This window comes from Lygodium microphyllum, chromosome 18, assembly GCF_053477565.2.
Source record: "Lygodium microphyllum isolate KBCC chromosome 18, Lygodium_microphyllum_v1.1.10, whole genome shotgun sequence".
In the NCBI taxonomy this organism is placed as follows: domain Eukaryota; kingdom Viridiplantae; phylum Streptophyta; class Polypodiopsida; order Schizaeales; family Lygodiaceae; genus Lygodium; species Lygodium microphyllum.
The window spans coordinates 59,723,989-59,737,931 of NC_141152.1; the positions used below are offsets into that span (position 1 = coordinate 59,723,989).

At 40.0% G+C, this 13,943-nt stretch overlaps 1 protein-coding gene across 1 annotated transcript; it reads left to right on the plus strand.

The window, feature by feature from the left end:
* The first annotated feature begins 727 nt into the window (after positions 1–727).
* LOC148020926 (SAP domain-containing protein) lies at positions 728–4,557 on the plus strand. The gene is made up of 4 exons (XM_087698752.1): positions 728–3,209; positions 3,308–3,559; positions 3,642–3,793; positions 3,876–4,557. The coding sequence occupies exons 1-4, from the start codon at positions 1,652–1,654 to the stop codon at positions 4,317–4,319; spliced, it is 2,406 nt and encodes an 801-aa protein (XP_087554878.1). The 5' UTR covers positions 728–1,651; the 3' UTR covers positions 4,320–4,557.
* Positions 4,558–13,943: the final 9,386 nt, after the last annotated feature.

The following is a 13,943-nucleotide window of genomic DNA, read 5'->3' on the forward strand; positions in this document are numbered from 1 at the left end:
AAACAATCAAGTCAAATCTTTCATTTTTTGTCATAGCATGTATACCTATGCATTGATTAAAGATTCTAATCTATGTTGACTCGATTGGTCTCCCTCTCCCTCTATCTTTCTTACAAAAATATGTGACATTTTCTTAAGATGCCAATACTCTGCATACTGGCGGTGAGGCAAATGACGATTGATTTGTCCTTGGGATTCGAACACAGTCGTATTGGAATGTGCACACATTGTTCTCCAATCACTCTTGTCTTTCACTTTCCTCTCTCCTCTCTCCTCTCTCCTCATCGTCAATGTTCTCCTCTATTGTTTTGGTCCAATGTCCTCACTCACCTTCTCTTTCCACAATGAGTGTCAAGGTTCAATCATGTCATTAGTTGTGGCTTTATTCTAGCATTAATTAGGTTATGCTTTTGCACAAACTAGTTCGCTCTTCAAGTTGTTAGAACTTGGAGCTCTTTCTATCTCTTTTGTTTAGTGTATGTGCTCATCATGCTCCACAACATGTAAATTAGGAAAAATTAGATAAATAATTACAAGATAGATGGAGAGTTAGGTAGAAGAAGGTAAGAGAGGCAGGTAGAGAGGGATGTACTAATGAGGCGATGCGTTAATTGAAGACATCGCAGTGGAGATTGAAGGGGACACCGGAACACCCGGTAACGGGCGGTGCCACCGGCACGACCGGTGACCGTCTAAGAATGAAGAGTTGTTTTCTTTGTCTGAGTTTCTGGAGCCAGAAAGAAAAAGCCCTAAAATCTCATACAATCCTCGTCTCTGTCTGTCTCTCGTTTTCGCTGGAGCAGCTGCGTCCGGTTATGGTGGCTCCATGAGAGAGGGATATCCTGGGACATAAAGACAAGAACATCTCTGGTTTCGCCCGTCGTTTATCTCGTCAGACCTTCTGGCGCCGCCGGAGGTGCATCAAGCTATCGGCAGCGCAGGAAGAAGACGTGAAAACCCTAGGTTTTCTCTACAGAGACAGTCGCAGGATCTGAGAGGTCGAAGAAAGGAAAGGGAGACATTGGAGGATGCAGAGAGCAGGGAACAGCAATACACCAAGAGGAAAGGAAGAAAGAAAAGGCTTCCTATTCGGTTACTAGGGTTTTGGTGAAGGGCCTGCCAAACCCTCCCCTGTGCTTGTGCAACTCGACGCCTGAAACAGCGTAGTGATTCACATCAAGATCTGTGAAGGACAGGGAGATACGCCTTCCGTACTCTTAACCATACCCTGATATTAGTTCCCATCTAACAAGCATATTGTGTTGTCCTTGCATGCATGACTGTTCTGGATATGCATAAAGCTAGCTTTTGTTAATGAAGTGTGCTCGGTCTCGTTCCTGAAGTAAGTGCATGTGATTGTGTGTTTTTTTTCCTTCCCCTCCCTTTCCCTGTTTCTGCTTCTTGGCACTCAGACCTGCAGCAGTGAATATGTCTGTATCATGTGACTCATCCCAACTGCAACTTTTGATACACTCCAAGTCGGTATCTCTCTGCTTGTTCGCCCTCTTGTTTTAAGGGAAGCCTTAGCTGGCTTATTCTTCCATCAGGTTTTTTGCATTCTGCATTATTGCATCGTGTTCGTCTTATCTGTCTTTGGTGTATCTCAGGTCCTTTCTATTGGAAAGCAGTCTGGGTGGTGGCTTATTAAGCCATGTCGAGCCCACTTTCTTCGTCAGACAACAGGCCCTTGGATCAGCTTAAGGTGGCTGAGCTCAAAGAGGAGCTGAGAAAGAGGGGTTTAGGTCTGAAGGGGGTCAAGAAAGAACTGTTTGAGAGGTTGGAAGAAGCCATTAGGAAAGAAGGGCAATCAGGTGCTGTTCAAGTTGAACCTGCATCGGTTGAAGCCCAGCAGGAAGCAGGGCTTGAAATTGCAGACTGTGAAGAGGAAGTTGAGGGGATTGAGAAAACAAGCGATGCTCAATCCTCTCAGGATGCTGATGTGGTCCATGAGCATCAGGTTTCAGCAGCTGCTGAGGGTGACCAGGATACCAACTCCTTACCAAATGATACGTCATCCCAAGCTATGGAAGTGGATCCACCCCCTGAGGACTTAGAACCTAAGAAAGGTTTGGACAATGTAGTTACTGGGAATGATGATGGCATTGTGTCAAATGTAGAAGCGTGTGAGAACTCAAGCTTGACTGATCCATCTGGTTTGAATAATGACACTTGTGCACAGGAACATGTAGATGGTCAAGATGGAACTGGTGTAGTGTTAGACTCCTCAAAGTCCCCTGAGCAAGACCCTTTAGATTCTGGAGGCAATCCTGATTCACTACTGGCAAAGAAGACAGAGTGTGACTTCCCTCAAGGTCAAAAAAGCAGTGAGGGTGAAGGACACGAGGGAAATCTGATTTCTGTGTGTGATGATCTTCACACACCTGCTGGAGAAACTGGATTGGTTGCAGCCACACAAACTCATGAGAATGTCGGGCCTGAAGATGTCTCCCATGTTGAGGGTTCAGTCTCCTCTCTTGAGGGGCCTGTACTTACTGAAGAGGCCACTCCTGGTGACACGAAAACAGAAGCTGCGGACAGGTCTGCAGCTGCAGATTTAGAGATGTCTGAAGCTAATGATGTTGTGCATCATGAGAATACAAGCGATGAAGTTAACGTGCTGTCTCATCATGAGAATAAACCGGATGTACAAGATGAAGCAGAGATAGTTGAAAATAATAGGCATGTCTTTCCAGATAATAGTGAAGCCATTAGAGAGAGTTCTCATGAGAACCTTTTATGCATTAAAGAAGAGTCTCATGAAGTAGAGCAGCCCACAAATGCCAAAGTCTTGCTGGTTGACAATGTCAAACTGGATGTTCAACAAGAACCTGGTGATGATAAGGTGATGATGCAACTACAATTAGACACCCATGGGATTCCTGCTGATAAAGTGAAAGTAGAGTTCATGCAGGGAGGGGAATCTGAGTCTAGAACAGGTGAGCAGGTGAAACACAGTCGTGACATCCTGAGAACTCAGAAAATTAGGCAAGATGAAAGTAGATGGGATTCAAGGGGTCACACTAAGGAGCTTGAATCAAAAAATGCAAAGGAAATTGAATATGATAGGTTTAGACGGGATTTCTCAAGAAGTCATAGACAAATTGAAGAACAAATCAAGGTGGAAGGAAGGCATGGATCCTTCAAAGAGTCACGTGATAGCATGGAGCTGGATGAGAAAGGAAGTGACACAAAAAAACGAAAAGAGGAGGGTATGAAGTGAATTAAATTCTGGTTCAAGTTTATATTTTGATTTATGAGCCAACTTTACTGATTGCTGATCCTTGCAATCTTTGTGTCTTTTTGGCAGATTGGGATATCAGACTGCAGGAGCCCGCCAAGAGGCAGAGGCGATGGAACTCGGGGAAAGACCTGATGGGAGAAGCCTCTAAGCCGTTGACTGCTGGCACAGTGAAGGAGATAACATATTCGGAGGTGAAGGAAGCTCCAGCTACCTCAACTCCTAAGCCCACACAGAAAATCCTGGCAACATCAAGAGCCATGCCACCTGTAGCTAAGGTAGATTCGGCTGCTAATGGTGACAATGCGAAGCCTCGAGCTGGTATGTACTCTTAATTCTTGCTGCTGTGGCTTTTGCTTCATTGTTCTATCTTCTTGTTCCATGACATCTGTGTTTGAAACAGTTCCTCCACCAAAGCGTCCTCCCACAACATCACTCAAAATTGAGAGGTTTATTCGTCCTTTCACATTAAAGGCAGTGAAAGATCTTCTAGCAGAGTATGGTTGTGCTGTGGAATTTTGGATGGATCAGATAAAAACACATTGCTATGTTACGGTAGGCATAATGTCTTTTGTTATGTAACCTGGCTTTTGTAATTTAGCTGTCTTGTCTGTTGCTGATTTAATTTCTGTGACAGTATTCGTCAGTTGATCAAGCAATTGCAGCCCGCAATGGATTGTATGACAGGCAATGGCCGTCTTCTTTTGGCAATTTGCTGGTGGCTGAGTTTGTTGATCCACAGGAAGTGAAAATGAGATCTGAAGGGCATCTTGAGAAGCCTCAGATCACTCCTGTGACAACTCCTAGGGTGATGCATAATGCACCCACTGCTGCTACTGCTCCTGCAGTGCCTTTGCATGGTCAGATGGTCTCGCTTCCCCCTCCTCCACCTCTGAGAGAGAGGCAGGCATTGCCACCAGTGAAGAAAGAACCAGAGCCTCCTATTCCTACCTTAGATGATTTGTTTAAAAAGACAAGGGCAAAGCCTCATATCTATTACCTGCCATTGTCTGATGAACAGGTTGCAACAAAGCTTGCTGCTGAACAAGATCTTAAAGCTGAGCAAGCAGTAAGGTCGTGAGGCAGATTTTGAACTTGGTTTGTCTGTAGGCTTGATTAAGGCCATGCTGTACATTGGAGTGATTTGTCAGATGTATGCCCCATTTTGGCCTGTTGGAAAGGTAAGCTTCTATTCTTCAAAGTGCTTTTGTAGGAGGGCAGGTTAGTCTGATTCAGCCCATACTGTTCTGGCTAATCTTATACCACAAGGTTATAGACAATTATGTTGAATATTGTGAATGGAGGCCTTATATTTTCAAGTTGGTTTTGGATGTCTTTACTGGTTTCAAAGATCTGCTTCTGACAGTTTCTAACAAAAGGAATACACATCTTTATTGGGTATAATCTTTATGGAACAAACTTCCATCTGGGTCTCTTTGTTGTGTGGTCATGCGTGAGCACACTCTGTTTTAGTTCTTGGCTCTTTGTGAGTTTTAGATGTTTGTTTGGTTGCTTCTAGAAAGAAGTCTGGATTAACAGTGTTGTGATACGACTTACTGTGCTCATCACATGGTTGAGCATCCTGGCTGTGTACTCTTATGACTAACAAAACCCCAGGTCTGCACCCCAAACTGCTTTGGGAGCTGTCATCTCTAACAAGGCAAATCAGATTTCCATTGCAATCTGCTTTGGGAGCTTTTATAAGCAGTCATTTTCAAGGAAACACTTCTTTTCATAAAGTTCTTGAAGATTTTGCAGTGCCTGATTTGGTTCGTCTTTTGTCTGAGTTTTGAAGCAACTTTAGTTGTGCCTATAAGATCACTGTCTATCCTCTTGTTACTTACTGTCCTACCAATAATTCTGTTGGGAGTTTAATTAGATCTTTTCAGGACACTATTTTCTCATTGAAATGGGTGACCCAGCTAGGTATCCTTTGTTTAGCTCTCAGCATACACTTCTTGAAATGGAGTTCACAGCTAGTTTTGGCTCCATTGTGTTTTAAAGTTTTGAACTTGGGATCCTTTGGCAAAACCAACAAAGTTAATGAATTATTAATTGAAAAGTAATTTGTGTGGTTACTTTATATGCCTTAATGCTACAGGTGTTTTGAGTTAGGTATCTCCATTGCTAGGACTGCTTGTTAGGGCATGGCTGTTATAATGACAGTGTCATGGTGGATCTTCATTGAAAATAATACCCTTTAACTTAAGAGGCTTACTTTTAGACGTACAGCTAAGTTAAGAGGCTTACTTTCAGCAAAGTTGAATTTTTCCTTATGGGAGCTTGCTTAGGAAAGAAAGGGCAATGCCCCTGAACATATTGGGTTCCCTTGTTCAGTTCAGTGGCATCATGGTGGATCTTCATTGAAAATAATGCCCTTTAACTTAAGAGGCTTACTTTTAGACGTCCAGCTAAGTTAAGAGGCTTACTTTCAACAAAGTTGAAATTTTCCTTATTGGGAGCTTGCATAGGAAAGAAAGGGCAATGCCCCCTGCACATATTGGGTTCCCTTGTTCAGTTCAGTGCACATTGTTGAATTGGAGTTCCTGATTAACCTGTGAACAATAAACTTGTAAAGTTCAGAGCTTGAGGTAAAATATGTGAAGTAATATGTCACCAAGTGGAAAGTAAGTCATGCATGTCTTGTATGCATCTGATCAATTTGCGTTGCGTTGCTAGTTGGGAATAGTCGATTTGGTCTTCAACTTGGGTATTGGAGTTCCTGATTAATACATGAACAGAAAATTTGTAAAGTTCTGAGCTTGAGGTAAAATAGTTGAATTAATATGTCACCAAGTGGAATGTGATTCATGTAGGTCTCGAATGCATCTGTTTCAATTTTCATTGTGTTGCAAGTTGGGAATAGAAAAATTGATGAATGATTGTTGATTTGGTCTTCAACTTGGCATTGCCTGGGTTCTGTCATTCAGCTCAGTGTGCATCCTTGAATTGGAGTTCCTGATTAATCAATGAACAATAAACGTGTAAAGTTCAGAGCTTGAGGTATGAAAGGTGAAGTAATATGTCACTAAGTGGAAAACAATTCAAGTAGGTATTGTATGCATCTGATCAATTTGCATTGCAACAAACATTGACTTGGGACTTCACCGATTTTATAAATCTTATCAATTTTATTATGGGGACTTTTGGGACCTTGACTTGTTGCCCCTTGTCCACTTTGCATTGCAAAATTGAATAGAAAATTAATGGGCTTTCTCACTTGCAAGATTTAGATTTCAAGTTACTTAAACATAAATGAACTTCGGCACACTGTATGGCAAGTTTGAATAGATCTTTGAGTATCTGTAGAAGCAACGCTTGTTTAAATGTCTGTTTTTTACCAGCTGTTGCCAAGTCTGTCTCAATGTAGTTAAGTGACTCTAGCTTAAATGTCTTTTTGCCAATAGTTACCCATCGTGACACCCATATGAGCAACGTTGTGTCTTTTACATGTGAAGCGTTCGGCACTATGTTTACATGAATCTAGTCCCTTTTCATAACTGAAAATGTCTAGTTTTTAACAGCTGTTGCCATGTGTGCATAGAATGTCCACGATTAGTCCTACAGCTGCATCATTAGTGCCTTATCATGACAGTCAGCAGGTGGGAATTTCTGAGGTCCTGATGTTAGGGATCACTAGGTTGGGAGTTCCAAACTTGGCAGCATTGGTTTTACACCTTTGAAGCACCTTGGTAAGCTGTTATTGTTCTAAAGGTCTTGCTATGCTAAGTGGGCATGTAAAACCTAGCTTGAAGGACAAAAAGGGAGCAATACACGAAAGAGTGCTGAAGTACACATTAGTTGGCCATAAGCTCACCTTGAGATGAATGGAGACTATACTTGGTGGTCCTTGTTGTCTTCCGTTTTATTAGTTTGATAGTTTCAATGTAAGCATCTTACCCACTATTTTTAGCATCTAAACACGAACTTACTGCTTAACATTCTCTACCACCAGTAAATTTTTTTGGTTCTGATTCTAAAATCTTGTCCTCCATAGCCTAAAATGGAAGATGGGATAAATGTATGCATCTTATGCACTATTTTTAGTATCTAAACCTGACCTTAACACTTCACATTTCTACCTAACTTTGCCATTATATTCCTTTGGTTTCCCTAGTTTGCACCACTTAGCTGTTAGTGATGGACCACACCATTCAAATCTGATTTGATTTCAGGATAAAAGAGTGCAATTGAAGAACCTTATCCATGTGATGCTGCAGGCATGACATGTCAAAACATAAGAGGGTTATGTTTGGCCTAGCTTGGGAATCGACGTGTCAACTTAAAAGCGCAGTCACTACCCTCTCATATTTGTGCTAGTCATTAAGATGTACTTGATTGAAAATGAGTGGAGACAAACATGTGGAGCGTGTTCCATTCTTGAAAAATAAAATATCGAACTCTAGTGAGACACGAGAAAAGACAAGAAGTTAAGAGAGCTCCATATGATAAATCAACAAAACATTTTGAGGAGCAAGGAAGGTGTGAATGTAGTGGATAGGGACTTTGGCTCACAAGCAAAGATACCTAAGATTTCATCATGTTGGACCTAGATTTGGGTATGTAAATACAAAGCCCATGCTTCACTTTTAAATAGATTCAAAAGGTTGCAAGTACAACTTGCCTTGGTTCATAAAACTATGATGAAGATGATTGTGTGGATAAAGGAAGAAGAAAATGGATACATGCAAAAGCAATTTTAACCTTTGAAAGAGTTTCCTAGTATAATACAAACTAGAAACAACACTTTGAGCGAATCTTGATTTTAGACGCATATTATGCTTAAATAAGCAATAAATATTGTTTTTACAAAGATTTTGGATCTAGTTTGTAGATCCACAACTAAGAAACCATTTGACTTTTGACATTACATTATCCCATGTGACTTCCTCCCTCTCCCAAAACTAGCTTTGTTTTAGCTTGCCATAATGCATCCTAGTTGATGGCCAAGCAAAATTGATTTGGGCAATTGTTCTTGTAGGCCAAACATGCAGAATAGAAGGGCCTTGTGCATATTGTTTGTGATTTTCCACTTCTTGGATCCTTCCATCTAAGGAGGTTTGGTGATGTACATGTTTGATGGTCCCCTCCTTTGCTCAAGGGCATAAACAAGTGGAAATGTGTCTTTTCTTTAGCTTTGATCCATAAATTAAAACTCCTAGCACTAGCTTCTATGCAAAGATCCAATCTTTCAATGGAGTTTCTTGAGCAAAGTGTCCTTAGATTCTTGCCCATTCCACAACTACCATCGCATTAAGAACATTGTTGATGAGTAACCTTCCCTTCAAGAACCCATAATGCATGCGGTTGACTTTCTTTTGCAGGATAGGCATTAGTCTTTATGCTCTTGCCTTAGTGAAAATTTTGTATGCCACTCTTATGAGTGAGATAGAGTGCTAGAGAGAGTTTAGTGCATTGAGCCTACTTTGGAATTAGAGAGATGATCCTTCTCTTCCATGAAGGTAGTAGCTTCCCTTCTTTCCAATATAAATACAACATCTTAGTGATGTGCGGCTTTGATGGTTGCTAGAACTTCTTAATCATTTCTATGCTCATGCCATCATATCCAAGAGCTTGCGTGGACCTTAGCTTCAACATGTTGCATAATGATCTCGGTGGCTTCCTTGCAACTAGCACCCCTTACCCCATAGAGGTGTGAGAAATGGTCAAGCCATGTTTACTAGATCTCCTCTTGATCGGTAGTCCATCTTTCATCCTGAGTTTTAAGCACAACCATTAGTAGAGATTTGAACTCAAGTTTAGGCTTTATAAAAGGAGTTCCACTTTAGCACAGAGAGGCAAAAATCATTAAAAATGACAATATATTTTTTTAAATTTTTTAATTTGTCAAAAAATGTAAAAATAAGGTTGTAGCCTTTAAGTTGTTAATCATCCCTAATTAAGAGTCTTGAGGTTAGTACTTGAAATTAAGTGACCAATGCTCGGAATTTGATGGCTCATATCTAGATTGATTGGGATAAATGGCATAGTTTTTTTAAATCAAAAGATGAGCCAAAAGACTATAGAAACCTTTGAGTTGTGCTTGCCACATCATGTTTTGAAACATTCTACGTATACTCTCCTTTTTTGAAAGAAACTTCACAACAACGCATAGGGATGACTGGGGTTGAAAAAATATTGCAAATGGAAATGGCCACTGTGGAATCAACAAGGATGGTTGGGGTTGAATCCACATCACAAATGGAGATAGCTAGGGTGGAATCAATAGGGATGGCTTGGGTTAAATCAATACACAAATGGAGATGGTTGTGGAATCAACATCACAAATGGAGAAGGCGATGTCCGAATCATCATCAAAGTATAGGGGAGAGGTAAATCACCTCCAAACCTTGTCTCATGTTTTCTACATCCAAAGAACTGTGCATGTCATAAGGAAAGAGGAATGTACATACATGGACTAATGGAAAATTGTATCCAAAAGATTCTTTGATTAATTCCACACCTCTATTTAAGGATATTACAACCTTAGTAAGCTTTGTTGGAGATGGCTAAAATGGCCTCTTAGGATACAACATTTGAATGCCATTAGCAATGTACATAAGTTAGAAAGTGATTTGCTAGAGAAAGAAAATGCTTTCTTGAGACTAATATTAGAGCAATGTAAGTACAAACTACAATAAAACAAAGAGACTATTTTAGAGTCGGAGAAAAAAGCAGATATTTGAAGCTTAAAGAAACAGTATTGGGGGTTTGCAACAGGTATAGGAAACTTCAAAATATTCAATATGTGAAGTCATGAAGTGGTGGCATTAAGAAAAGAATACATGTGTTGAAGTAAGCTAGTTGCTTGTTACTTCTTTCTCCATCTCATAAAGTATTTGTGAAATGGTTTATAATAACTAAACATTTTGATTCTAAATGCAAAAATATCCTACAATGCAATGGAGGCATCAATTTCACACAATAAAATGCTTCAATAAGCAAGCTATCAAAGCGATCATGAAGGATCCAAAGTATCAAAAGATAACAAAACAAGAGATTGAGACCTTCTTGAAAGGAAACCAACTTAAGTGATATGCATGCTTTGTTGCATGAGATAGGTATATCTAGCAAGGGATACATAGCTATTTATAAAACCCTTCGATTGAAGATAAAGGAATCCAACATGCATGAATTAATATTGCCAAACCTAGCATCACTCAAAATAATGCAAAAACAAGTGAATGATGAAGTTTTACAGGTCCTAAGAGCTTCATTTTATATCAAAGATATATACTATGGAGCAAAAGCAGAGGTGTTTATAACAAATACAACAATATATTTTATAGCTTGGAGGCCTTACACTCATACTTTGTTCAATTGTTTGAGGTAACTCTAGATGAATGTGATTGTGTTCTAAAATTTGCGCTTAAGTTTGATGAGTACCAAATTTTGAAGGGCACAGAGCTAGAATGGGTCACTGATCACCCTCGTGAACCAGGTTTTTGTGAAAGGTGGAAGTATGAACAGAAGCAAGAAGAGAGCAAGAGCTATGGAGGTTCAAGCAAAAAGAGAGAGAGCAATATATGAAAACTTCAACAATCACAATGTTTGACTTGCCTTCCTTTATTCTATTGCCACTAAAAGAATAAACAATAAAGTGAGAGTGATGAGTGTCTACCACCTATATTGTACATCTGTGTAGATCTATATATAAGTGAATTTAGGTGGCTAGGCACAAGAAACCTTTAACCCCCAACAACCTCAAACAGCTTAACCATAGGGCCTTCTTACAAGCCTCAACAACTACAGTGTACTCAACCTTAGTGCATAGACATAAGTCAGAAGAGTTCCACTATCTCAAAGAACCAAGCTTTGCCATGCAAATACAAGGATCTCCTAGTGGAAGCGAATATGGAATGATAAGTGAGCAAACCAATATCAACACATCAAGCATGTAACATGGGTTCCCAAAGCGTATCAAATATACATCTAGGAGCAATACATTCAATAAGTCTTCAATACCCATAAGTGAAAAGCTCAAAGGAATTGATTAAGGCTCAAATACATTAAGTTTAGCTCAAATCCAAGCCTCAAAGCATGTCATAAGTATATCTAGGCCCAAACATTAGTGCCAAGCATTAGCACATACATGTGGTATACCCAAATGGCATGAAGACATAATAGGCATAAACCTTCTTGGTGAAAATGCTTGTTGTCAAGTTGAGCTATGCAAGCTCAATACATCCATAGCATGTAATACATCCATTGATGATCCTAGCACCAAATGCATCAGCATATGAGCATTAATGAAGCTCAAACAGTGAAGAGATGGATGTTCCAGACTTGTATACTGTGGGTTTGTTGTGCATTACAATAATGACAAACCAATACCACTCAAAACTGAGGTTCAATGTCAACCCACCAATGCTGGGATAAGTGCCTTTGCCCAATTTCCAAGAGCTTCGGGAGTTGTAGGTGAGGTGATTAATGTCAAGAATAGGGGATAAATAGCCATGCACAATTTACACTAGTATTGTTGATGAGCCTGTTGCCATAGTTGAAGGTAACCATCAAGAAGAACTCAATAATGCTTCACTGGAGCCTCTAGAAGACCCCTGACAAGTGTGAATAAGCCTTGATCAAGCTAAGACCTAGTGCGTATCTTGGGAAGAAGAGGCAATGGTGTTATTAGTTTAAACAGCTCATGTGTGAGTTTGAGTTACAAAGGGCATGGGTAAGCATTTAAGGTATTTAATTGTGGCATTTATCATGCTTATTTGGGGCATTTTATGCTAGTTGACATGCTTCTATTTTGGCATCATTTTCTCCTATTTATATATCAAGCTCCCTCCTCATTTAGCTACATCATCACCTATAGTTTTTGTGAAGAGAGGGAGCCAATGCTAGTGCCTACTATGAGCCAATGACTCATTGTTGTATGTGTCATTCTTGTGTTTGGTATATGGATTCCATTTCTTGAGTATTCTTTTAAGTTCTCTGCTTTGCAGAATTCTTTTGTATTTTTCTCTTTTGTCCTTGTGTTTAACATTTTGTTACATCATCTGTTTATGCTTCCATTGTTGATCTAGTTCTAACATGATATCAGATCTTAGGATCTCTATTTTGCATGTAACTTTTTGCTAATTATATGTCTTCTATTGCTAATTCTTAATCCTCCTTTTCTATTACATTTTTTTAATGTGCTCCTTCTACAGATTACTTGATTGCATTTAATGCCCTACTGCATGCATTTTTATTTTCTGACTCATTTGACCATTAGTGACTACATTTAATGCCTCTATATTTTTGTGTGTTGACCTACAACATCTACGTTTTCAACCTCTTGGGCTTCTACAGGTTGGGCGATAGCATTTTCAGCTTCTGCCTATCTTCTTCTGGTTGATTGAAGATTTTGTGATTTAACATTATGTGTGAACTGTGTTTTGTGCAATCTATATTGTTGGTTGGATGTACTCTCTCTCTCTGTCGTCCTCTTCTTTCCTTTATTTTCTCTTTCTATCCTCTCTAGATGGCTCCCCCTTGTTGTTCCACTGATGACAAATTACGTGGCCTTAATTGTCTCACATGGAGTGCTATAAAGCTTGGTTTGTGTAGTAATATTTATGGTACATGGTCTCTAGAGCTTGTGAGCATCATCCTAATACTCTTCCAACTAATTTTGACGAGGAAAAGTGTGAAGAGGATGTGGTCACATGGGATACTAATGATTCCCATGCATATTCTACCCTTCTTCGTTGCATTTTCAAATAAGTTTTTCTAGCAGTCACTACATGTAAGACTTCTCTTGTAATTTGGGTGAAGCTTTAGATATTGTACAAAGCTCCTTTGCTTATGCATGCCGTCACTCTTTATAGATAGCTCCATCAAATGAAGTTCGAGTCAAAGGATACTACTAAGTATTTCTTACTTTGTGTCACAAATGTATAGGATAAACTTTGACACATGTAGTTCACCCTTCCAAAGGCTCATATTGTAAGGACTATGCTCTATAAGCTCCCTTCAAAGTTTGATGGAGTGACCAATGCTTTGAGGGCTTAGACATCATTGACATTTGTTAATTTTCTCCAGATATTCTCGATGCTACTTGAGTATGAGACATCTTTGCGTTTAACAAGAGAGGCTTCCATCACATTCTAGTGGCTCCAATGAGGCCTTTATAGCTTCAATGATGGGTGACATGAAGAAGAAGTTGAACGCCTAGTGTTATCATTGTGGCAAGAAGGAGCATTTGCATGAGGATTGCAAAGAGTTAGTGTCTTTGAGGAAGAAGGAGTAAAAAAAGAAGTAGGATCTAGCCTCCTCGATCGTGTCATATCGGATTCCCCAACTGTGGCCCAAAAGGCATAGACATGGTCATCTTCTTTAGACCATGAGAAGGGCTTGGATGCCCTCCTTCTACTTTCTAGTATAGGTGATGCAGTTATCCCTCATCAATCTCCAGTGCTAGAGAGGGAGTGTGACATGGGGCATGTGAGCCTCATCTATATGGGTATATAGGTGCACAGTATCTGGAGAGGGATATCCCTGGCACATCGACCAAAGACTAGTAGATTGAAATCGTAGAGTAGGATTAACATCCAAGTTCATGATGGGCTAGGGCTATTACTTCATAGAGAGCAGGATTGGCTCCTAGTCCCAGCTCACATAAGGGGACACTTTGGTGGTCTTGGGCTGAAGGCAGGGAATCCATGGTCACGTGATAGGATGGTCTTGTATGCTACTATAAGACATTGTTGATAGA